The sequence below is a fragment of the Passer domesticus genome, chromosome Z (genome assembly GCF_036417665.1).
Source record: "Passer domesticus isolate bPasDom1 chromosome Z, bPasDom1.hap1, whole genome shotgun sequence".
Classification (NCBI taxonomy): Eukaryota; Metazoa; Chordata; class Aves; order Passeriformes; family Passeridae; genus Passer; species Passer domesticus.
Window position 1 is genome coordinate 27,400,505 of NC_087512.1, and position 26,431 is coordinate 27,426,935.

General features: G+C 38.2%; 1 protein-coding gene across 5 annotated transcripts; it reads right to left on the reverse strand.

Annotated features, from left to right (window-relative positions):
* Window positions 1–1,215: 1,215 nt before the first annotated feature.
* Window positions 1,216–26,308, reverse strand: LOC135289281 (zinc-regulated GTPase metalloprotein activator 1A-like). Of its 5 annotated transcripts, none has more exons than XR_010352063.1 (15): window positions 26,070–26,307; window positions 24,969–25,055; window positions 24,014–24,110; window positions 22,645–22,736; window positions 21,524–21,583; window positions 20,449–20,486; window positions 12,555–12,601; window positions 11,772–11,858; window positions 10,927–10,971; window positions 9,149–9,205; window positions 6,406–6,457; window positions 4,479–4,547; window positions 4,321–4,386; window positions 2,401–2,511; window positions 1,216–1,739 (listed from the first exon to the last, which is right to left on the reverse strand). XR_010352063.1 is itself a non-coding variant. In XM_064402761.1 (15 exons), the coding sequence occupies exons 1-15, from the start codon at window positions 26,179–26,181 to the stop codon at window positions 1,666–1,668; spliced, it is 1,113 nt and encodes a 370-aa protein (XP_064258831.1). In that variant the 5' UTR covers window positions 26,182–26,301; the 3' UTR covers window positions 1,216–1,665. The 5 variants fall into 5 exon arrangements, 4 of the variants coding, with proteins under 4 accessions (XP_064258831.1, XP_064258834.1, XP_064258832.1 ...); XM_064402761.1 differs by having other exon boundaries at window positions 2,401–2,530; window positions 26,070–26,301; XM_064402764.1 differs by lacking the exon at window positions 26,070–26,307 and adding an exon at window positions 25,740–25,858 and having other exon boundaries at window positions 2,401–2,530.
* Window positions 26,309–26,431: the final 123 nt, after the last annotated feature.

A 26,431-nucleotide genomic window follows, 5' to 3' on the forward strand; every position in this document is an offset into this window, starting at 1 on the left:
ATAAATGTGTTATGGACAAATTTAAATTTATGTGATCTTATTACTCAATGAATAACAGTGATGGCAATCATTTGACAAATTTCATGCAGGACTATGTGTCATTTATGCAGTTCAGAACAGTGTTAAAATGTATACTAGTTTTAAAAATGAAGAGTTCTAACTGCTAAGGGAAACAGTATCACTCAGCTATAACAGGTCACTCAAATGACACCAAGGTCTGCTAAAGAGAAAGCAACATGGTGTAAGCAGATTGCTCTCTTTATACCTTGCTTTACAGAAAAAATTAAATCCTAAAAACTACTTCAAATTATAAAACTACTTCTAATGTGAGGAATGAAGTCATGCCTACTGATTTATCTACTGGGAGAGTAAAGAGCTCTCTTAGCTAAGATACATGATTTAAGTATTTTAATCAGTTGAGACACCAGCTCCGGACAGTGAAAGATTAATGTCTTCACCCTCAGCTCTTTTGAAAACAAATTCCAAACTCATATATTCCAGTAGAAGCAAAGTGAAAAAACTTAAGACTGCTGACACTGGCTGAAGGAGAGACTGAGGGAATGGCCCTCTTTCTTTTATTTTTAATGTTAGCTGTGAGACAAGTAACACACTCCTTGTAATGAAAACAAGTTTCTGCTTACTCAGACACATCACTGAGCATCCACAGCAAGCACTATAGCTAAAAGTCCATCCTTCAGAACTGCATGTTCTAGAATTTTGTTTGCTAACATTTTTAATTCTACATTATCTTCCTGCATTGACTCATTTTGCTTTCACACAGCTGTAGTCCAAATCCCTCTAAAGCTAAGAGGTGAACAAAGAGTACTGGAGAATGTACAGGGCAGGAAGTTCAACTCTAAATTGTAATGAGTAGAGAGATGAAATCTTCAGACTAGGTTTTCAAAGTAGTGTCACAGAACCCCATAACAAATCATGCAGAACAGCCTGAACACGGTGGAAATGTGCAGTCCTCAGTTCCCCAAATCTTGAACTGGCAGGGTGATGGCCTAGAAGATTGAAGAGTTCAGCTACCTATTTGAATCTGCTGACAATTTGACCAAACACTGCATTCACAGCTTTTTTGTAGACAGCATTTATTTCATGTGATCTTGTGCCTCTGCTACCTGTGCATTTTTGGTTTCATTACACAACAGGTTTACAACAGGTAGAACAGTACCTGGGATGGGTGCATGTACTCAAAAATAACAAAGCAAGTAGAAAGAGATGGAAGACAGTTTAATAGTAAACACTAAACATTTTGTACTGTGATTGCATCACTGGCAATAATCACTATTGCTTCATTCCCAGTGGAAGAGAGTTAGCAAGAGAAAGCACTAGGCTTCAAACATGTTTCCCATACCCCTAGAGTAATGCTTCATGTAGAACATAACAGACTTTTGCCTCTCTCCATTTCTGCAGTTACATGATGTTGCTGACACAGCTTCAGCCAAATCCAGAAAGGAGAACTGTGTTTAATTCTAGACCATAAGAACTAATCTTAAAGCAGTAGGTGAGCTGGAATTCTTAGGAAGACTTCAGGGTTCAACTGTTGCATAAAATACAAGAGGATATAGAAACAACAATAGTCCATGCCATTCAGTCTTTTCTCCCATAAAACCTCTGCAGGATCAAAACAGACATTTAATCTTTCTTTATAGTTTTATGTCAACTGTTTCCTTGTTCTTCTCTCACAGTGGCTATGAATACTTCTTTGATGATCTCCTTATCCAGGTTCCTGCCTGTAAAGAGAAATAAAATTCCTAACTGTATCTTAGAGTGCATTACAAATACCATATACAAGTAACTTCTTCTAATCTAAGAAAGTGTTTATTATATCAATCAGTGAGAATAGCAGTATTAAAATTAAGGTAACAGCAGACTTCAAGCTGCAAAAATAAGGGAAAGGGAAAAAAGTAGGGTTTTTTTGGTAATAAAATACTTTGCACAGCAAACAAATAAACAGAAAATAGAAACACAGAACCTCAGCACTGCAAGTTTTTCAGAACCAAAACTGATTTTAAACATTTTAAAGCAATAACCTTCCTTACAGTTACTAAATATTTGATCAAACATTCAAACTATTCCCATCACCCAAATTATAACTACAGAAATAAGATTAAATATGCCAACATAATTTATGCAAGCTTAGTATTTTATTGATTTGATTGGTTTGATTTTGGTGGCACTAATAGGGATAATCTAGACTTCTCTCAGCTGCAATTTTGAACTTCAAGAGGTTTTGATGGGTAAGTCTTTAAAAGAGGGTTATGCTGAGCATGCTCACTGAACTAATTCTGGCCAGTTTAACCTGATTGCTTTTCACTGGCCAAGTCTGTGAGACTGTCTGTGAGAAAACCATGTTCTTAAATGTAAACTAGGAGATGAGTAATTTCCTCTTACCAATTAGGACCAGCCTGTTTGTTCTCTTTTCATCTTCTTTCCAGACTACTGAAGTCTCTTCTAGGTCATAGAGCTCATGGACACCTTGGACTATCACTTGATGAGATTTGCCTTGAATAGATACCAGTCCCTTATCAGAAAAATAACTGTTAGGGTATATAAACAAAACTTTAAAAATAAAATATGTAAGAGGGGAACCAAAAGTTTCAATCAAGCTCAAGCAGGGAATAGTACTTCTGGCACCTATGCACTTGTTAGTCAAAATAAACATATTATCAATCAACACATCTACTCATAACATCTATTTTCACATCTTATTTTGTTAAAGGCTAAGAATTACACTTTACCATACTTTGTCTTCTGTTCCTCATTAGTCAGTACCTAGCCTGCCCAAACAAAAATTAAATGTCATCATCTACTATGCCTCTTTGAATACATATATGGTGTTTAACATGGGAGTCCATGAAAACAAAATGATGTAAAATGAACAAAAATGTTTGTTTCAGATTAATCCAATTAAGCTTTTATGCTCAGTATATTTACTTTTCTGAAACAGAATCTCTGAATATTGGAAAAAGAATAAACATTTGTGAAGTAAACCAGCAACAGACTTAAAAGGGATCGCAGTCAGTGTGAGTCCTTTAACTCACATATCAAAAGCTCTATTAAAACAGTTTTCATCACTGCATAGTACAATGTTCTAAAATATTTTAGTGGAACACATTCTGTAAAACATGTCTTATACTTCCTGGAAGTTCCTCCCAGAATTTGCCCTAAACCAGGACACATCCCTAAAGACAGAAAGAGTTAAAAATATTTCATAAAATACGTCTCCATTTGACCTATTAGTTGGAATTCTATGACTATTACTGCCAAAAGCAACAAACTTTGGAATAATATAAAAGCAACAAACTTTGGAACTAATTATTCTGTAATTAGTTGCTTGGGGTTCATTTGCTTTGGTGTATTTGTCTGTGACTGAGGGACAGCACACATCTTATCACAGGCTTCACATCTCGTTTAGGATTAATTTGATTCCAATGCTCAATACACCAAAAACATGCTTGTGCATTACTGCTTTTCAGGCAGCTTCAGATACAGCAGTGACTACTCTCTTCTATTTGTCAGAAAGAAGAAGACCAGGATACTCTAATTTTTTTGCTGAGAAAGCAAGGAAACAACTTTCCTTCCAATAAAACTAGAATAATAATGTTGCTATCTATGACGGTCAAGTGTCTCAGGTAACAAACCCGAGCTTTACTTTCATGTATTTCTTACAGCGTGGCAAATTACTGGATTCGCATTTTTTCATTATTTACTTGGCTGCTTGGTATAAGGTAAATGAAAGTAGATCCTAAATTATCACCTCTACTCTTCTCCAAACCAAGCAACTGAAAAACATACGAAGTGCCCATGAAGATGAATACTTATGAGCTGTGTCTTTAGAACTACAGCTTGACAATACTGTAAAATGTTGTTAATTGTAGACCACAACTACTACTGCATTCCTATGTTACGCCAAATTTAATTTGTGCATATTATGGCAACAATTTTAAGCGTACCTACCAATCTATAGGATCTCATCTACAGTATCCCAACCCTATGTGAGATGGATGAATCTCCCAAAGCAATGGAGGTAGAAAATTAGAAATTATTTAACTATGGCTTGATTTTTAACCCTGCCACTGATATCTCGGGACTGCCCTCCCCATTCAAAACAAGTAGGATCAATGTTTGCTCCTCTGCCAGGTATCTCTTTCTGAGTCATTCATGGAACAAAAACTTGCTACTCTCCATTTCACCTGCTCTGCTACAGTGATCAACAGCACCTTTGATAGGTCCATAACTGACAGCACAATGCAGTTTTTTAGGTGTAAAGATGAAAAGCACAAAACAGAGAAGCTGATGTTTCTGACTAACCTTCAGTCTTATGACATCCATGGTGCATCCAGTCTTATCTTTCACATTCTTCTCCCACAGAAGATTCTATGAAAAGAAAAAGTTGTTTCCATAAACAAAGTGGCACGAGATGAGTTTCTATAAATGATACAATGATTTTTTGAGTTCAAAGTACTTACCTGAATAAAGAGATTTAAGTTTTCTTCTTTTATATTTCCAGGAACTTCAAATGTTACTGTAATTATAGCCTGCAAATGGCAAGATGCATTTATTATTACCACACTGAATAAACATCCCATAACAGTAATTTCAAAAAGTGTGCTTTATAACTTGGGCTCATAAAAAGGCAAGTACATGACAAGATCAAATTAAAAAAAAACCCTCTATTTCTGTTCTGCTCCAATTCGCTAAATTAAGCTCTACTTTTTGTTTCTGATTGTGTGTGCACTAACAGGCCATACAGGATACCTTGAACAGTTTAATGCCATTAGCTGCTACCATATAATTCTTTGCTGTAGAGACTATTATGACCAAGCTTTCAAATATGCTTAACAATGCTATTTTTTGGCTTACTGTTTTGCAGACAATTCTATCAGACAAAAAATAAGCAATACAGTTTTCATAAAAGGCAATCTGTACTTGCCTTGTAAAAAAAGCTGTTTATAAACAGACTATAGATTCAGAAAATCAAGATGTCTGAAGTTAAGTTTTGTGCCAGCTAACTGTTCAGGATCAATTATCAAAAGAAAATATGAAAATAAAACATGTAGTTTAAAATTAATGATTTTGTTGATGAAGTAATGATAAAGACAAAATGTCTTATTTTTGTCACTGTAACTGCTCAATGGTATGAAAGAACAGAGAGAGAATTACTTCCTGAAATGCTTTCAAACTACCTTCTGATGACTAGTCTAACTTAAGGAAAAAAAAATAAAACAACAAGTAGCAAATGTTTGTCTAATGACCAAGTAAACTTATCTAACAACGAAGAGCTAACACTGAGCAGCTTCAAAACACGTCAGACCGTAGTTCACTGTGCTCCCAGCACAGTGCAGTTTGTTTCTGTTGACCTTCAACATGAAGATAATAAGCACACTTTGTCTTACAACAAGGACTTGCAGCCTACTGCGAGAACTCTTCTGCCCTCATTATGCCTCAAATGTCTCAACAATCATCTTAAATATGTGGGTGTTAAACTAAACACAGATAGTAACAATGAATTCTGTCGAATGGCTCCACACTACAAAACTACAATAATCTCCTTAATAATACAAGGATACTATAACTCATAACATTCAGGAAGGATTCTACTTAACATTTCCATCTACTTTAGGGATCAATTAAGATTCTACAACTAAGCATATTTAAGAATTTTGATTAAACAAAACTATCAACATTGGCATTGTAATTATAATTAAGCATGAACTGATTTTGCATTTAATCTTTAGTTCCAAAATTAAATTATAATTGCATTTTCCTGTTTTCAAGACTAGCGACTTCACAGTTAAAATATGCAGTTTAAAAAGAAAAACACAGGTATTGTATGCACTATAATTTAACCTGAAAATTAAATTTAATCATAGAAACCTTCTGCAGAAAGCTCACTTTTCTCAGACATCTTAAAAAATTGAAGTTTTTACTTTTTTGCAGCCACTGAGGGGACTCGAGGCCTATGGGTGAACCCCACCCACCTAGTTACACCCCAAGGAGGACTGTGACCCACAGTTCAACCAGAGAGATTTTGTTTTGGATAGAAAACCCACAGGACAGACTAGCTAGAAATTTAGGACTTGTTTCTGCAAACACCTAAAAAAAAAAAGTAATTCTATTTGGTTCACTAATACTCTCCATGTGAATCAACAAATGACATGACTGACTGGAGCACTGGAAGCTTACAAGCCATTTTTAAAAGTGAGACTTAATATAGCCACTTAGAATCTATCTACAACAAGGCACATTCCTTTTGTGTAATCTAGGTCATCTTCCAAATACCCTAGAACACATTACTCCCTAACTGAAACCTTCTGAAACAGTAACAAAATTAGCATGCAATATTGAACAGCCCTGTTGTTGCAAAAACATCAAAGCAGTATTTTTGGTAATTACCTTATCGAGATGTGCATGTGTTGTCTTTACATGCTCAAGCTTTTTCTGCAAACTGAAAATAAGTGAACTTAAATGTCGCATTTGAGTAGGGTTGGCAAAATGTCATTATTTCAAAATTTTTAAAATTCCAGTATTGCAGAGCAAAGGTGAAATATCAAAGATAGACTATATATTCAGAATAAGCTTCAACAGTAAATTAATTTTTAATCTCAAAATAGAAATGTTTAATTTTATTTGTTTTATATAGTTCATTGTTTGTTAGAAAATTAGGCTTTTTATAACATAAAGAGAATTATTGTCCTAATTTGCAATATCTTCAGCATTAAAAACACTTCCACTTCAACGAACACAACACCCTTGATACTCCTTTCAGCAAAGGCAAGCTACGTCATTACAACAAGCAAGAAAAAATAAACCAGTAGAATTTATCAATAGATATTCGTTTTAAAAAACTTTACAATTATTTGAAAATAAAGAAGAATGTACAAAGCTGTTGCTTGAGAGAATGAAATCTGTAAAAAGATTTGAAATACTGTATACCAGCTTCCACTTCTCAGCTGTACAGCCCACTTCTACTGTGCAGTGTGCCTGCTAACTTAAAACAGATAACTCTCTACTCAACAAGTCCCTAAGTTCAAGCTCTACTTGGGAACCTCTTTTGTAAACTAATATTTAGGGTCGTACTGCATTTTTTTGTGTGACAACACAAAACTGTACTGCAGCTTTAGATTTCAGATCCACATCTGTCTCAATTAAGATAGCACAAGATTTCTTCAAATACCGTCTTCTGTACTGTTTTGTTTTCTCTCTATATTGTGAATAACACGCAGAGAAGAAATACTGTAGCACAAGTTACTATAATGCCCTCTGCCACTTCAGAGAAGATTGCCCATAAAAATCCCTCCTCCTAATTTGACAACCGTAAAATTTTAAGAAGCCTTTATGGTGGTGAAAAAAGGCACTGTCTGCTACAGAAATAGTATTTCACATTCCTACTTCTCTTATTTCCTTTGCTTTACTGTCTTATTGTCATACTACCCTTCCGAGAATCCAGAATTTGTGATGTGTTTCCTGTGACTTCAGGATATATACAGACTACAAGGTTCTATCACACAGGCACACCAGCAGATGTTGTATCTGTCTGCTGACCGAAATCCTTCCTGCAGTATGTCATTAAAAGAAAAAAAATATTAATGTACTGGTGTGTATTGTTTTTGAGTGCTGCTGGATGCAAAGAGTTTTTCTACTCAGGTGATGGCACTGAAACAACCACAGATATTTCATGTAAGAATTTCAGTGTCTAGGAACTAAAAACAGGGTAAGCAATTTTGCTGTGCTGAGTTCAAACATAAACCAAATAAACCAAACTTTGTTTAAGTAGTCTACAATCTTCTTGATAATTTAGAATTTGTCCTTAAATGCTGACATTTTAGAGTGTTTCCTCTATTATAATACCAAATATTGAGAAGCTCTAAGTAACTGAGTGAGATAAGAGAAAAGACTAGACTGAGGAAAGCAATAAAGATTTTTTTTTGTCAGTTCCCTAAGAACTTTCTCAGATCTGTGGAGTGCAGCAAACTAGTAAACTTCGCAGAACATCACCTAATACTACAAGTAATCAGATCTAACTGTGAACTGCTGTTAACAGGAACAATCTTTTTCTGGTTCACATCTTTTTACTGCATTATCTCTGCTGTGTGGCTGCAGCATGAGTCAATTCAGTTAGTTGATCCATTATAAGAACTTGGAGCATGGCTTTATAAATTAACAGTTGTCTATTGCCTCTAAAGGATATATCAGTCTCCCTCCTCCCTTAACTTTGTTTTGGATGACTAGTTTTGTATTTTGTTGATGCTGCCATTGGTAAAAATCTTGAAACAAACACTACAGTATTTCACTGATTAGGCAAAAGCCAGTGCCAGAAAAAAATGACAAAACCTGTAATTTTGATAGTACTGTACCAGTTCAGAGGGAAATCTCACAAGCACATATTATCTAATAGAGGCTACTAATTTGCATGTCCTGCAATTTCTCCCTAAAGTGAATAAGGAATTTGCTCTGTTCCATTATCTGAAGTGAAAAGTCTGTATCCAGGAAGAAGAATGAAGCTGATACGACCCTCCTTTTCCCTCCTTTACTTTATGATTTCTCCAGTACCCCTCACTCTCTTCGCTGCGCTTCAGCACATACAATGAACCTTTCCCCCTTCCTTCCCATTTTACTTCTGCACCCATCCAGGATGCTGAATCATGCATTCAGCATTTAAAAATCCCAGGAATGACAAACACAGTTATCAGAATTGTGAGCCTTTGTTTGCTGTGGAACCTCACTCTCTCATTCTTCTGTGTGAAACCTACAGAGGCCTCCACTTCATCATGATACAAAGGAGAAAAAAATTTGAAACACTTTAAAAGAACCAGAGAAGGGTACAAATCTACTATGACACTAAACCATTTGCATTTTGGGGAAAAATCCCAACCAACCACACAAACTCTGGCTCATTTAACTTTATAAGGTCAAAAAGGTTTTTGCAGGCATTTGAAGAAGAAAGGAATTCCATCTGATATTACCACTTATAAAGCAATAATTTTTAAAATGTGACTGTCCTGGTCTAGACAGGACAGACTAAACTAGAAATTCAAATAGAAACTCAGATGCAAATTTGAGCCAGGATTTCAGAGTGTCTGCTTCATACACAGGTTTGTTTTTTTTTCTTATAGAAGACACAAAATTATCACCATACCTTACTCCAGATAAACTGTCAAAAGCATGTAGGTCCAAGACATTAGAGAGATCAACTCTAAAGAGAGGGGGGAAAAAGAAAGCTTTGTATTTTTCATGTATTTAAATGTCAGGTCTTAAAGGTGTTCACTGAAGCATATGTTTCTTTTCTTGTCTATAAGACTAATGCCAGTAATACTTAGCCTTATTTTTGGATATTAGTGTTTGGTACTGTCTTCTACAAGAAATGCTATGTTTAGTTACACAATAACATATAAGCACAGAAACAATTTTTTTAAATTTTACTGTTTTATGGTAAAATACAAGGTAATTCCAAAAGTATGATAAAATCCCTTATACTGAATGCCTGAATAATAAATTATTTTCCCTGAAGGGGAAAAGCAAACCTGAGCCTCTCAAGACAGACACAAACCCCTGGAATACATGTAGAATACTGACACACTGTTAGCAAACAAAACTGAAACAACTTTATGGGGGAAGCACTACTACTAGGAATTTCAACTCTACAATTTGAAACAGACAAAAAATGTAATACAGAATAGGCAGTACCTATCATATCTGCTTACAAGAATGGCTACCTATAAACTTGCATAGGAAACCTTTCTTCACAAAGCAATACAGATTACAGATTTGACTGCTAATAGCAATTGACAGTTTTTCAGATCCTGTTAATGACATGGGGCTAAATAAAAAGAACATGACAGGTAAGAAAAACCCCACCTCTAGAATACAACCGGAATCATTAAACTTTTACATTCAACAGTAGTTGTACCAAGCAGTTTCTAAGATGAAAGACTTATAATGGAATACACAAACTATTCCTGTGTAAAATTCATGACCAGCTCAGTGTCAGTTGTTCTCAGCAGTGTTCTAAAAAATCACATAGTAACCCTCCCTTTTAAATGTGGGTTTTTGAGGGACAAACCCCTCTTAGAAAGCATATGTCCTCAAATAACATGTCAATAAATTAATTTTGTGCTTATTTCACATTTGGAAAACATAATAATGAAAGAGACCATATGTGTCATTTACAAAAGAATATTTACAAATAACAAAGGCTTGTCATTGAGGACTGAATCTGAGGTCCACTTTATCTCATATCCAAAACAGAGTGCTAACTGGCATCACACACCATACAACATGCTAAGAGATCACATGTTGGATCTTCCCCTAATGGACATTTAAAACACAAACAATGTAGTTCAGTATGTTCTTCAAAATTGGTCATATCTGATCACCCAACAAATGCAAGTATTTTTCTCTACAATTTCCAACTACATTTGACAATAACTTTAAAAAGCCAAGTATACTTTATTAAGGTTATGACTATTACCTTCTCTTTAAGTTTGCTTAAATCAAAAACCTATATTTTACAAACACTGACCACAATTTTCCAATAATTGATGTTAAAGTGCACAAATCAGTCCTAGCAGTCTGGAAGCTATACTTCTTTCCTAATGCTCCTGGGAATACAGTACCCATTTAAGTCCTTATTAAAGAAGAAAACTGAGTCAGAATTTCAATTAAAAAAATAGCAAAAAACAGTGTAATTATTTATTTTTTTGTTCTTCTTCTTCTTTTGTAACTTCCTTCCACTGCTTTCAAAGACATTTTGTAGTAACAACTTATTTTCAGCAGCAATTCATAAAATAAATATTAAATTGGGTTAAATATTTCTAATTCAATAATATTTCTTTAATAAAGCTGATTTAATAGAACACTTTAAACTATCACAAAAGAAGCAGGATCTAGTACCTAGTAATAGTGGCCATTTAATACCTTGATCTTTGTGTCTCTAGAATTTTAACAAGTCCATTTATTGACCTAAAATAAAACAGAAAAACCATTAGTTAGAGGAAAATATAACCGTGACATATTGTTTGAATATGTTAATCATGGACAGCATCATGTGAAATAGCATCCCAACTTTGTTATCAGCTAGTTAAATAACTATCAGACATGGGTTGAGATATTTGGTTTCCACTAAGAGCTAGGGAACTTCACAAGTTCTGAGAAGAAGATACCACCAGTGAGAAGAGCATTTTCCTATCCATAGCTATTCATGATACACTCTGCTCAGTCTGAGCATTTTTATTTTCATATTTCAAAAAACTAATACAGTTGTAAAGCATTTTAAAATGTTAATGTTTAATTTGGCTTATCATCATATTGATGGAAAAGAATAATGTCTTTGATCATTTATTTGTTTCAGACCACTGGTTCTTCTGCTCCTATGACAATTGTTTGGGACTTCCTCCATATATCTTTGCATTTGCTAGTGAACAGCAAATGCAATATTTACCAGCAGATTTTTTACCACTTCTGCTAATTCTCAAAAAATGGCAACAGCTGCTCAGAAACACAAAAACAAAAACACTTAAGACAAAGGCCTGTCCTTAGTAAATAACATCAAATCTTACCTAGCTGGACAAAATGCTAAGATTGTGTAAGTACACAGAAGTACTGAAATATCTTTCACAAGATACAGTCTCTTTTATAAGCTTATCAATTTTTGTCAATCCAATTTTGAAATCTAATTTCTATTCTAACAGTAGTAAAGAAGTAACTACATTTAAATTCATTTTTGAGGAAGCAGTGTTACAGTTATGCCAAAAGTTTCATACCTCACAGATGTTCTGACTTTATTCAATTCTTCCTCTGAAACCAAGTCTGTTTTATTGATGATTATAAGATCAGCCAATGCAACCTGCCTAAGTATTAAGAAAAAAAAGAGAGAAAAAGACATCACTAACAAATACTTTATCTGTAACGCAGAAACATCATCTCTCCTACGGCCCCAAAAGACAATATGAACATTGTTAGTACAGAAGGGCAAGCATTAAGAATATCATGAAGAATGATTAAAGTACTACTGACTTCTCCTCAATATGTTCTTCTGTGCCCTAACAGATCAAATCAAGGCTTGCTAGATTCTTTTATTTCAGGGTTCTTCTGTTTGTTGGTGTTTGTTTGATGTACAAATCCCTACTTGCCTTGCACGTGGTCCTAGTAATCCACTACTTGAAGTCTCTTTGCTTTATGAAGACTTCAAGTGTTACAACAACCCTTAATTATTGTGGTTCCACATTTATTAAAAAGTATTCCTCTATCTTTAGTTCTGCTTCAAGCATGGTAGAACCTAACACAGAACTTTTAATTCCCCCAACACAGGTGCTTCTCATTCACCTAAATAAAATCCCATCACTATTAAAATGGAAGAGCCCATTCTTGGCAGAAAGATCAAATGAACCATGAAGTTACTTTTCCACATTTTATGTCATTACACCAATCTACCTCAGTTTAAGCAAAGCAGGAGAAAAAAGCCCTATAAAAGAACCCATTTCAAATGAACTTTTATACAGTGCAATTCCCAACTTGATATATAAAATTAATTTCTATGTCCATACCGAGATGCTTCATTAATAAGGCCTTCTGGTTTCTCCTCTGTCAAATGCTAAACAAAAATTAAAAGAATTGGATTAATCATATTCAAATTAAATTTAAATTGATTTGAAATTAAAGAAAGCCAAATCCAATTCAGTTGAGGTTTGTTTTTTGACAAGGTATTGAGGAAAATAGCATCTAGAATCTTTCTGTTAAATGATATTGAAAAAGTAAATTTATACATTCACCATTACAGAGATTTACAATTAGCTTAAAGCAAACTCTTCTAACTGATTTTATTATTAGAATGCTAAAGATTTGGAAAACTTTATAATCTTTAATTACTTTTCAGCTTTACAAGTAAAAAAGTTACCATGAATACAGTAACAATGAAAAAATGTATCTGGAAGAAAATGAAGGCTCAGTTACTTTACAAATGAATGTGAACTCAACTCAAAAACACAGGCTAGGCCTGCAAAACAGCATTTCATATATGCAACCTCACACTCTTTTTCTCTGGAAGACTGTACAAGACAAACTGTACTTTTATAGTTAAAACTGCTAACTTTCTCCAGGTTTGTATGAATAAACCACTGCTCTTTGACAAGTCTGTCCAAAATTAGAAGCTACAGGAGTTTCAGTATCATCGCCACTTGTCTGCCCAAGCCAGTGTCTGCACAGAAGAATAAGTGAAAGGGAAGAAATACCTGCATCTCAAGCAGCAGTGTAATATTTAGCAAGACAAAGGCTTACTTAACTTAGGCACAGCAACAGACTACACAGAAGCAGCGAAGGTCTAACTACAAGTTATTTTCTGTTCGCTCTACCATGGGGATAGCAATCTCTAGGAGAAAAAAATGTCACAGACACTGGAGGGAGAAAAACTTCAAACTGATGCTGTAATACTAGTAAGAACTTGCCACTTATGCTTACATCTCCAGGAAAGTCAGAGTCCTGTGCACTCCTTCATCAGCTCTAAATATACCAGGAATATTACTTTAAAATCTCAGTTTCAAGTTACAGAAATACCAAATTAAAAGTGGAATCAATTGTCATGGGAAATACAGTTTTTAAAAACCTGGAAATTTTTTTTTCTTTATTGGAATTATTAGGCATCTAACAGCATTTTACTTGTAGAAAGTAAAAAACTGGATATTGCATACTGTGAGTCTATCATGTCGAAAGAAACAAAACTACTTCCTAATTTTGCACAACCTGTGCAGAGAGTAACAACAGGATGACTCTTAGGAACCTCTCCTCTAACCTTTTCTTTGTAATCCTCTGTCTATTTATTCTATTCAATTAATGTTTAGGTTTGTTGCCCTGAAAAGAGCAAATGTCAGTAGTCCAGGTGTCAGGTCCTGGAAGTTGAGGACTGGAACTTCAAGATGTCCAACTGTTTGCTCTCAATTAAAGAAATTAAAGAATTCAGATTGCTGTGCGACAAACCTGTTAGATTGATAACCCATGGTAGCACAGGGATGGTGGTATGGCTGGTCACAGGAGATGTTTGTCAGCTTTTCTTGAGATGGGTTGGTTCTTTGAAGCATGACATACATAAATTGCTGCCCCTTATCTCAATGTCATTACCTGTACGGCTTTCAAAGTTCTTTGAATAATAAGCAACTGTTGAGACCAGGCTTTGCAATCAGAGGAACTAAACAAGTTAGTAAGTCCTTCCATAGCAAAGTTTACTTAGTACACAACTGAGAAAGTCTGAAGTTCCTACTATTCTGAGTAGATGTCAGTGTTTTACAGAGTAGACAATGTATGTTTTCATTGAGGTGCCAAAGGTAACAGTAGATAGAAAATTTGAATGCTTCAAAACATTTTTGTGTTGCTTGTGTTATATTACTTAAAAGTCTAGCATTTAAAAAACTAACTTTCAGTAGTAATTTAGTGCTGCTGTGTGCAACACAATTATATTTCATCTAAGACAGTAATTCAGCACTGCATGAAGAAAAAGATATACAGAACAACATTTTTGCAAGCAATAAAACATATCTGAGTTAGTATGAGGGAACCCAGCTGAAAAGGGGCTGACCTAAAACATGATGCAATTTCTTGTGATAGTTGAGCTGATTTAAAAGACAGTGACTGCTGTCTTTTGTGGAGAAATTCATAAAAGAGTGATGGGAAGGGGGTGATTTGCTCTTGGAAGGAAAATCACCCCCTTCCCCTCACTCTTCTACCAACTTCTCCACAGTTGTTCTTGCAGAACACAATGAACTTAACTTGCCAAACTGCTATGAGGCTGTATTTTTTCTGTTCCAGTCCAACACAAATTAATGACAGCACAGGACTGCTGGCCTGATTTACCCTTTCGGTAAGGTAGATAAGCACAAATGTAAGGAGAAATCCAAGTAATCCAAACAAAAAAAAAAATCTTACACAGGAAGAATTACTCTATTATTTTTAAACCACTATTCTTCAGTTCTCTGAGCCATTTGCAACCATTGTAAATGCAGAAATATTAAAAACACTTCCACAGCATGGAATTTTTATATGATTGCTAGATGCAGTGGCTGGCTAATATGTGGTAATGTAGTGGCTGGCTCCTGCAATGAAAGGATGAATATTATGTGTATGTTAAGTTCTATTATTGTATAGTTATGTTATTGTGATTTGTTGTTTGGACATCCTCTGTTCTCCCCACAGTCCTCCTTTCCCCCTTGTAGGTTGCCAAGAGACAGCCTTGGCAGTCGGGACACATGGAAGGCATGTACCTGTGACCCTTGCATGGGGCATCTGGGAGGAGGGCAGGCTTGCTACTAGGAGGCGTGGCACGACAACGCCTGACCTCCAATCAAGTTGCAAGGAAGTAGTCTCCACCAATGGATGGAGAAGGAGTTGACTGACAGACTTTGGAAGGGGCCAGCGGTGGCTGATGCAACAGCAAGAGTATAAAAGGTGGAGCATCCGTTTTGTCAGTGAGCACATGCTGGTTTAGTTCCATACTCCCAGTGCTGCTCTTTCTCCTTATTCAGTCCTCTTGTTGTATTTTGTTAAGGTTTAATAAAACTCTCAAATTTTAAAAATGAGCGTTGTTTCTCACATATGGGGTTCAGTGTGGGATATAAAACCTCATCTCTGTGGCCCCAGGGGATTTCAGACAAGATGCATGCATGTCTCTGCCGAGTTTGGCAGAGTTGCTAAGTTTGACCTCTCCTGGGATGTGACCATTGGTGATAGCAGGTCGACACCCTGGAGACAAAAAATGACTGAGTAACGAAAAAAAAGAGGGTGAAGAGAAAGTCCTCTGTAAAAAACTGCAGACAAAAGTACATATACCATGTGTGTGAGGCGGAGTCTGGGAGTGTGCTTGGGGTGCATGTGAGACTTAGGAGAGAACTGCAAGCAGAAGAGGGACCTCAAGAGCACCTGGGGAGGCCAGGCTATGAATTACCATACTTAAGGGGTGTTAGATCAGCGGGAACCGCTGATCAGTGGAGGCTGCAAACATTGGAAAGTTCCAGGCACATGAGGACACTGGTGGTGGGAGTCATCAGCTGTGGAACCCGCCGATAGGTGGGGCTGTGCAAGCAGACTGGAAGGGAAGGCTCTGGGTGCACGGGGCCACCAGCAGCGGGAACAGCTGAGTGGTGCGGTCTGCCCAACTGAGGGTGTGGGACCACGGGGGCACCACATGGGACAGCGGCGTGCAGTGGCACTTGGTGCAACAAGCGTCTGGTGTGTGCTCGGCCTGAGAAGCTCCCAGTGCTGCCAGCACTGAGGGGGGCGGTGGCAGGTTGGGGCACGCCAGGTGTGGTTGCGCACAGCGCTGCCGAACTTCCAGATGTGCTGAGCCAGCGGGTTCTGCTGAACACAGTTTGCACATGGCGCTGCTGAGAACAGGGGGCTAGCTCAGTTGTGTGGGGCCGCGCAGCTGCGGGAGCCCACAGGAGCGGCTCACAGTGCTTGCCCACACTGGTGCACTGCAGGGCACTGGGCCACAGCAGCTCCCCTGCCATCTGGCGGCATAAGGCGGAGCGACTCCGGGAGCCCACAAGGGTGGCTTTCAGCAGCTGCCCTGCACTGGAAGCTACCGGATCACTGGACCATGCCGGCTTCCCTACGGTACCTGCCAGCATAAAGCTGCAGTACCAGGGGAGCCACCTGGGTGGCTCTTCACAGTTGCCCTGTGCTACACCAGAGGGCACCAGGGTGCAAGACTGCTGTGGTACCGACCCGGTTATACAGAACTACAAGTGGGTAGTTTGTTTGCTTCTGCTTTCCAGGAAGAAGGCAAGGATTTTTTTTTAATTTCTCTCTCTTACTTTCTTTCCTTCCTTCCGCCCCTTCCTTCTTCCAGTTGCTCAGAAAGCAGGCTAGAACCTGTAATTGGCTGATTAGGAAGGTGGGCCTTTGTTGGGAGGCCCTGTGGTTGGCCAACTGGGAAAGCAGGCTCTATGGGGAGGATTTATGGTTGGCTGATTGGGAAGGCTAGCCTTGTTGAGAGGGCCTATAGTCAGCTGCTTGGGAAGGAGAGCCTTGTTGGGAGGGCCTGCAGTTGGCTGATTGGGAAGGCAGGCCATATTAGGAGGGCCTGTGATTGGTTGTTGGGATAGGACTAGGAGCAAGCAGAGAATCCCCAAGGGAAGAAGTGAAGAGATATTAACAAATAGCCCACTGGGAAGAAAACTAGCCCAGTCGAAATATGACCCCAACACCAGAGATAAGGATAAGACTAAGATGATAGAGTACTATATGTCAGAGTGGACTATGGGGGAAATTACGCCCAATCATGTACTTTGGCTGAGGTATGGGTTGGACAAAGAGTGGATATGTCAGGATTTAAACATCTATGTAAGGGCTATGAAACCATTTAATCAAGAAGAAAGTGACTACGCTGCTTGTTGTGAAGAGGAAATCTTGCCTTCAATGGTGGGCGTGTTTAAAATAACAAAGAGTAAAGAATGGGACCCATTAGACTACTTGTCCCCTACACTTCCACTGGCACCAACCACACTTCCCTTGTCCTTTCATGGGCCTAGTCTAAACACTAGAAACAGAATGGGGCAGCAAGAGGAAGACAGTCCAAGGGATGAGAACCGGCAGATTATATCCTCTGAGGGAAGTACCACTGGGTGGGGCGTAGATTTCTAGCTATACTACTCAATTCCTCTAATGTGAGTATGCTCAAGAAAGAGTTAAAAGGATTATTAGAAGACCCCATTGGATTAACAGAACAGTTAGATTAATTTTTAAGGCCAGCATTTATACATGGGATGAAATGCAATCAATAATGACCATGTTATTTACACCCCAGGAAAGACAGATGATCTGGGTGGCTGGGATGCAGATACAGGAAAGGCACATGCACATGCAAGGACCTCCTGGGGATCTGAAGATGCCCACTGTACACCCCATTTGGGACCACAACAACCTCAGGGGAAGGCAAAACATGGAGGAAGGATTATAGAACTTTAATTGTAAGGGGTATTAAAGAGGCAGCCCCACAAAGCCAGGATGCTTGTAAGGCATTTGATGAATAACAAGAGAGGGAAGAAATCCCAACAGAGTGGCTAGAAACGTTGAGGAAAAATATGAGTATTCAGGTATCAACCCTGATACAGCAGCCAGACAGACCTTGCTAAAGATGTATTTCATCACCCATGCATGGCCAGATATACAGAGAAAATTACAGAAGTTGGACAGCTGGCAAGAGGATCTCTTAAGAGAGGCATGGAAAAGGTACGTCAGGATGGATGAAGAGAAAGCAAAGGAAAAGGCCAGAGTAATGTTAACTGCCATTAGAGAAGAACATGTTTGTTTTTATTGTAAGAAAAATGGATATATCTCATAAACCTTCAGGTCCCTTTCCCTTCAGACATGCCAAAAGGAAAGGGACCTGAAGGTTTATGAGAACGGGCAGAGGGGATACAGGTGTCAGGGGCACTACCGACTGGGAACAGAGTAGCATGAGAAGCCCTTGGTAACCTTAAAGTAAGTCTCCAAGAGGAAGAATTTGAATTTTTGGTAGACATAAGAGCTGAAGAAACTTGTGTTTGTAAAATTCAAAAGGGATGCGAGAAGAGTTAAAATACCATGCAAGTAGTGGGCGCAGAAGGGGAAAGGTTTTAAAGCATTAAAACTGCTAACCATTGAATCAGCTGTGCAAACTGCAGAGCGGGAATGGATTCATGTCAACAGAATTAAAGGCCTGGTGAAAGAACCCAAAGAATGGACTATAACATCCAGACCAAGCAAGACAAGATTCATTCTTAAGCAGAGACAACTAGAGAAGCACCAGATGTCCAAAAAGTAGAGTCACGCTTCCACTAGCCAGCTTCAGGACTGCTTCAAGTAACACTTCGGATGGGGAATTTCAATTGCATCAGTTATTGAAGTAATTGTCCTATTTTAATGGGTGGGGATTGGGAGTGTTTGTTGAGGGGAAGTACATGGGGAACAGTGAGAGGTGGTTCACTTGAGGGCAAGACCGAGCTGTCCCCTGTGCTTGCCACCAAGATTAAATAGCCCTGCTGCGGGTAGCAACCCTGTAAGCTCAGTAAGGTGAGGGCAGAAGCTACAGCAGACCTCAGTTGTCTTTTCCCTACAGAATCCAATACAGGTACAACTGACAGAGTACAACAGAGGCTAGACAGCTAACTCAAGCTGGCCTCTATACTGGCCCCCACAATACACCTGCTATGGGTAGCAACCCCATGGACATGGTAGATGGGGGTAAAAAGCCATGCCAGACCTCTGTGATTCCCTTTTGTCTGCTCCAACCAATGCATGTCACCAACTCCACCAATCATTTTGCTTAGGCAAAACCTGAGGTTTTTTTCCCTGATCGCACTGTCCTCACTCACATCAACAGATACTATTATGACTCATCCAAAATTAAATTTGACTCAAGAGAAGTAAGAGTAGTTCATCAGAATTAACTGCTTGAGCCAAATGACTTACAGAAAAGAAAAAAGGGGGTTTGGTATAGATGGCTAATGTAATGGCTGGCTCTTGCAATTAAGAGATGAACATTATACGTACGTTAAGAGAAGTTCTATTAATGTATAGTTACGTTATTGTGATTTGCTATTTGGACATCCCATGTTTTCCCCATAGTCCCCTTCTCCCTCTTGTATGGTCTTTCTCCTTATTCAGTCCTTTTGTTGTATTTTGTTAAGGTTTAACAAACCTGTCAAATTTTAAAAGTGAACAGCATTTCTCACAATGAAGGCATTTTCTCAAATGGTCACTTTTTTTCTGAATCCTGCAAAATCAATACCCAATCAAAGCAGTAACCTGCTATGTTATTAAGTTGCAAATAGTTATATTTACACCCACCTATTACCAAAAATTTTAAAAAAAGGAAAAAAAAAAGCTGAATTATTTGAATTAATGACAATTTTTACTGACCCAAGCTCACTGTTCTGTCTGTTCTTACATTATACTTTATATATAGATTACTCTAATACCTGCTCTTTTCATCTGCTTCCATATAACATTTTAATATGAAGCAGTAGCAAGACACCTGTGCTCTCATTTTTCCCTGCCACAGCCACCATTACATAGCCCTCAGTTGTTACCACATTGGTAAAAGATGTGTTTAGTCCTCTCCTTTCAAGTAACACAGACCAGTGACCAATTTCTCCATTGTTTTTACAGCAACCCAAATGCCTATTTGGATTAAAAGCAACATTCCTGAGTGAAGAGATCGAACTAGAAGAAACCAAGTACTTAGCAACCTGGCAACTCTTGTCACACCTGTTTCTGTGTCTGTAAGAATCTGAATTGCTGCGAATATCAGTACTTCCTTGAGCCCATTCAAAAGATAGCAATAATGAAATACATCCTCATTCAATCTAAGAATTACAGCTATTGTTAAAATTAATTAATCCACATGTACATTACTGCCATAGCTGTTCTAATGCTGCAGTTTTAAATCATGTAACAAATCTAGTAACTTACCTGCAATCCATGCTTTGCATCAACAACAGACACTATACCTAAAAGAAAATATTAAAATGGAACAGAAATGTGCTGAAAGCGGCTGACAGTTTAACAACTTGCAAACCTCCTGCACAAAGGTAACAATATTTTACAACTAGTTATAATAAACTGGAAGCACTGAAAGTCTGTGAACATTAAACTTGTTACCTAAATATTTTTTTATTCATTGTCATATCTGTGGTAGTAAAATGTCTACAGAACCACGTGAGAAATTCTCACAAAGTAGATGCCTCATCTTCCACAAAAGGAAATTGGCTGAGGGATTCTTTAACAGAATAATGAAACAAATTAAGGGACTGACTGATTCTGATGGCAAATGACCAGAAATTTGCAAGTCTCTGGCAGAAACTTAGGAAGCTCTTTCTTATTGAACTCAATGTTTCCTTCCTTGGTTAGATGGGTATTTCACAGACTGACCAAAATGTTAGTAGGGCATTTTTTAAAGTAAAAAAAGTAATTTTTTCCTACATTAAAAAAAATTGCTCTTTAGCTACATATTATGATGACTTATCTTTCAGTAATCTCAGGTTTTCATTAGAACACAGCAAATATTAGAGCAAACGAGTACAATAGGTAAAGCAAGCAGAAAACAAAAGGCAGAAACATCCAGGTGTTGACAAGTTATGAATTCAGAAAAATAGGAAACCCTTTAGGAAACACTGTATTTCAGCAGAGATGGGGGAGAAAAAAGAGAAAAAAAGCATGCTGTAATATTACTCCTAAATGAGGTTTTATAACATCTGGCTAATGAGATTTTCCCCTTACATCACTATCAAGAGCTGTCCATATCTGATCCCTTAGAAAAGCATTACACAACTTTTGCTGGATTTAGCAAGACTGGGCACCTCACCAAGTAAATAAACAAGCGTCAGAATAAGCAGGGATACCTATGTGATCAAATCTGGCAGTGTGAAAACCAGGTTCATACATTTCAAACATTTTCTGAAACCTTGCCTTAAAACACCAAGAATACATTACTCTAAATCCAGATATCAAGTGTCAATACACAGGAAAATAAGTTTGCACTTCTTACCATCAAGATAGATGTCACTTCCCAGCTCAGAATCAACCCAAAACATGGAGGCCACAGCTCCTAAGAAGTGTAGTATATATACAGTTGCAAAATTGGTATTTTTTCAGTAAACTACCAACACTGAGGTACTTGACAGAAAAACTGTGTTTGCAGTGGTAACAATAAGATCAGTGAATAAAGTAATTCCAAACCTAAAACTGTCCACCTGAAGTGATACAATGCAATCCTTCAAACACCACTCTGTATCAGACCCAAATACCTGTCAGTTGTTCTAATGCTTACTCAGGCAAGATATAGCAGGGACCACAACATGAAATCATTTTCTGGTATCTATTGATTTTTTTTCCAAAAAGCTTAATAGTTTTCCAATTTGACTCAAACAGAATTTGTGTGTAACAGAGGCCAAATCAATGTCCTGTCCTTTGAAGAAAATTACTTTATAATGACAACTATTTAGCTTTGAGCTGGAAAGCACCAGTCTCCTGAAGGGGAAACAATTGAATTTCTAGTAAGAATTTCCTTCCCTCTCCATCTATAACAGATTTTTAATGTGGATGGTTTAAAGAAAACTGTTTTGGATAGCTATTCCTAACATGAGCTCAAGTTTAAACACCCTTTTTATAATAAATACTACTAAAGAACACAGAAGGATTTTGTAAAATCTATTATTGCTCTTTAAGAAGAATGTACTAGTCTGTTTCACAGTATATTTTACAACTTCACAAAATACAAGGCTTATCACAAGTGTAACAATACAACAGATGCTAACTATTTAGACTTTGAAAGGAGGAATGTAGAACATCAAAACTGTACTGAAAACTACTAGTTTCAGAGTATGCTTTTCTTTGTTAAGACCAGTATCTTCTCTAAATGGAAATATATTTTAGCTGGATTTCTACTAAGCTTTAGATTCAATTTAGAGCAAGTTCAGCAAAGAGAACCCAACTCATATCTGCACCTTGAATCAATTTCATTGGAGTCTGTACCACCACCAAAGCATAGGCACCTGACAACCCACCACTTTTTATTACAACTGTCAAAGTGAACTAACTGGTGAGCAAATAAGCACTTCATAAAACCAGAATAATTATCATGGTTATGAAAATTGTAATGTGAACTACCTGGATCTGCCAAACCAGTTGTTTCTAACAATATATAGTCAAATTTTCCTCTCCTTTGCATCAGGTTCTCAATTGCTTTCACACCATTGTCCCTGTAAGAAGAAACAATTAAATCTGAGAACAGAGAAAATAAGGTAAAGCATGTATTTAAATGTATCTTCTAATGCAGAACACAGTGTCAGTATGATCAAAGCAGAAGTTCTGAATCAGGACATTTGCAGACTTACAGTCTGCAATGAAAATTTAGTTACCTGCTGGCATATTATTAGGCAAATTTTAGTTTTCAACTTCATTTTAATCTGAAAATAGCATTTGCCTAATCCCATCAGGTGACCTAAAGATTTGTTTTCAAATACTGAACAACCTGTAAAGGACAGTAGGGCTGTGTAGATATGTAACTATTTGTTTTGGCAGCTGATATTACAGAAATAAGGGGTGAGGTAGAAGTGAAACATGCTGCCCTGCCTTTCTACCTCACCTACACCAAGATTAATAGGCCATTTACTTAAATTAGAGCTGATGAAGTCAGCCTGAAGCAGAAATGTATAGCATTTATATAAGAAACCAATGTATATAAAACATAGCAGCATGTAAAACAGCATATAAAAACAATAAAAAACCCAAGTATATACAACTTCTATGCATCTCTTAAGACAGCATTCCTTCCTTACACCCCAGAACAACAGAGTCCAATAAGATCCCCACTTTTTCACTTACTACCTATTACTATTTAAGGCATTAGACCAGTTCCCCCAAATTTTCAGGACAAACAGGCCATGACTCTTACTTACAAACTTGGCACCAACAATTCAGCATTGAAATAAACAGGGTAAAAAAAAAAAAAAAACATGCCAAAGGAACAAATACACTCTTGCTTTTTACCATGACCCTCAGCTTACCAATTTGGATCCTGTTTCATTAGGTCACAAAAGGTTTTCCATTCATCCTTTTATATAATGAACACAATACTGAAGTAGTAACCGATGTGCAAAGAAAGAAGCAGACTAAGTGTTTAGTGAGGAAATTGGGAAATCCGAGTCCTAGTTCCAGCCCACCTGAATCTTCACCTCTCCACAAGGAAGCATATTATACTAACAACAGAGGAGTAGATTCCTACTCTATAATATCCCCGTGGTGTAGAAGTTGGTACTTAGATTACTTTTCTGAAAGAGATCAAGTCCAAGTCCAAATCCAGTAAGGCAGTGACAGGAAATAAATTTCTACCTCCCAAATTCCAATTGTTTCATCTGACAAAAGAAGTCTCAATCAATTCTACCATTAGTTTCAGGAATCAAACCTGGATGTCTTCTCCCTTACTCAATCCCCCACAATCTCCACTGGAAGAACTTGTACAATAGTCCTAACTTACTTTACTGAACAGCACAAGCAGCCATTTCTGAGCTCCAGCCACTCTTCATAGAGTTCTCCCCCTTGACTGATTGCCAGAGATTTCTCCAAGGCACTTCCTGAAAACACAAGTAGTGGTACATTTTTAATCTACTGTCTTGCATGACAATGCCTGTAACATAGAGATATGTGGATTGCATTCTTTTCTCCTGAGACCACGTTTCTGATATGCTATTAAGAAATTTGTATTTTCGATTTTATGAGAAATTTAAAAGCCAAGACAAAGCTCATTCCACATAGATCAAGTCCCACTGGATGATGGTACATCGCAAGTGCCACAAACTTTGCTAAAAGAAAGGGACGCCAGGCTATCAAATAAAGGTTCTGTCTGTACATTTTATTTTAGGCTCTGTGACCAGAAAAGCTACACACATCTTTATTGATGAAAACAAACAAACAAAAAGTCCCCCACCAACACAGTATAAACTGTAAAAAATGTAAGCTTCTGACTATGGTACAGATATGAAATTACAGCTAGAGCAATTAAAAATCCTGAAAGCAAAGAGTTCAAAGAACCATAGCCATCAAGTACATATCTCCCCATTTTCTTGGTCCAGGATAATTTGTGATTTGCAAATGGCTGAGGGGAAAAGAAATAAAAGAAAATATTATCTACCAACATATTATTTTAATTTCCATTTGCTTGAAACTGAGTGGGACAAATGGAGGTATAGCACTTCCAAGAGGGTGATGTATTTATTTATTTTACTCTGAGGGCCTACATTTATGTGCAAAACAGACTAATGCATGTCACTACTTTATGAAAACCAGCAAAAAGACTTTCTGCCCTTCTGAAGACTGTGAGGTATGTTAACAATTTCAGTAATGGATTTAACATTACAACAGTCTTGGTTTCCAGCAGTTTTATGTACTTGTCATTTTGTGGCAAAAAGAAAGATTTCTGCACGTTTACATACCTTCTCCAAATTCATTCAGGATAACTGCTATTCTTTTATTATGCTGTTCTGTCAGTATGTAATTTAGAAGAGTTGTTTTTCCAGCTCCTAGAACACAGACCATATTTCTATTAAAACGTAAAAAAACCCACAGTAAATTTCAAATAAAAAACCAAATACTGTTATGCATGTGCATGCACACTTCAAGCAATTCTCCTCTAAACAGAAGTTTTCATTCTAATATCCTACATTCTATTCTAAAGATGTAGAAATTCATTTGTAGTTATATTTCAACCCACAGAACTATCAGGGCAATAAATCTCAGTCTTAAATGACTCACAGTTTTTCCATTCATTAAGTGTCAATACTTGATAAACTTACAAGTTCCCTACTAGCTGGGGAGGTTTTTTTTTCCTACAAAACTAACTTTTGTGCTTCTTTTAACAAAAGGCACACATAATCTTCTCCCTCTTACTGCCTTTTCTGACCAGTTCTGCCATCAGTAACCACGGACGTGCCATTAACTACCTTTAAACGGGGCACTGTTAAAAAACGTGTTCACACCCCCTGCGACACTGCTTAGGAGCAATTTTATGCCATGCACAAGATCACAGAATTGTCACGGCTGGAAGGGATCTCTGGAGATCATCTAGGCCAGAGCAGGTGACCACAACAACTAGGGAACCTTCCTTACTTGTCCTTAAGAGGTTTTTCTCTGCAACACTGTGATGCAGTACGAAGTTACAACTTTTACAACAGTGACGGCGATCCTAAATTTAACCAGATCCTTACAGTCCACAACTGCTTGTAGCACACAGTAACTCTGCTGGTCGCGGGGTACGGGAAAAACGCCGAACCTCGTTTCTCAGACTGCAACGCAGGCTGCATTTCACTGAGCCGAACTGTTGCCCTGTTCTGAGGCCAAGTGATCGAGAGCCATTTGCCAATCGTCACCTGAACGAAGCGGCCCCTGAAAGCAGGGTGCACCGGGAGCTTTCACCGCTGCTCAGAGCGGCCCTGCGAACCCGCTGGAGCAGCCGCAGGGCCCCGCGCCGCTCACCCGGCCCGCGGCGTGGGGGCCGCGCCCGGGCCTGCCCTGCCCGCGCCGCGCCCGCTCCTCACCTAAGTACCCCGTGATGATCGTCACGGGGATCTTGCTGCCGGGGCCGGCAGCGCTCTGCTCCGCGCCGTCGGCGCCTATCGGGATCAGGGCAGGGCAGTCCTCGTCCTCCATAAGCGCCGCGGGCCCGGCCCGGCCCGGCCCGGCCACCCCCGCGCCCCTGCCGCCACACTCCTGACGTCACCGGCTGACGTCATCCCAGTGACGTCACCGGGTGGCGTCAAGCACGGCCGCGCCTCGGCCCCAAGGGCACCTCCCCGTGCGGGGTTCTGCGCAGGCGCGGGGCGGGGCGGGGCGCTCCCGGCAGGGGAGTTTGGGGGGCGGTGCCGGCCCGGCTGGGCAGCGGCGCGTGCCCGCGTGCCCG

Coding starts and splice junctions, on each gene's coding strand:
- LOC135289281 (XM_064402761.1), bottom strand. CDS start 26,181: ATGGAGGACGAGGACTGCCCTGCCCTGATCCCGATAGGCGCCGACGGC. Junction 24,111..24,968: donor CCTGAATGAATTTGGAGAAG/GTATGTAAACGT, acceptor TTGTGTTTTCAG/GAAGTGCCTTGGAGAAATCT. Junction 6,458..9,148: donor GACAGTTTATCTGGAGTAAG/GTATGGTGATAA, acceptor ACTTATTTTCAG/TTTGCAGAAAAAGCTTGAGC.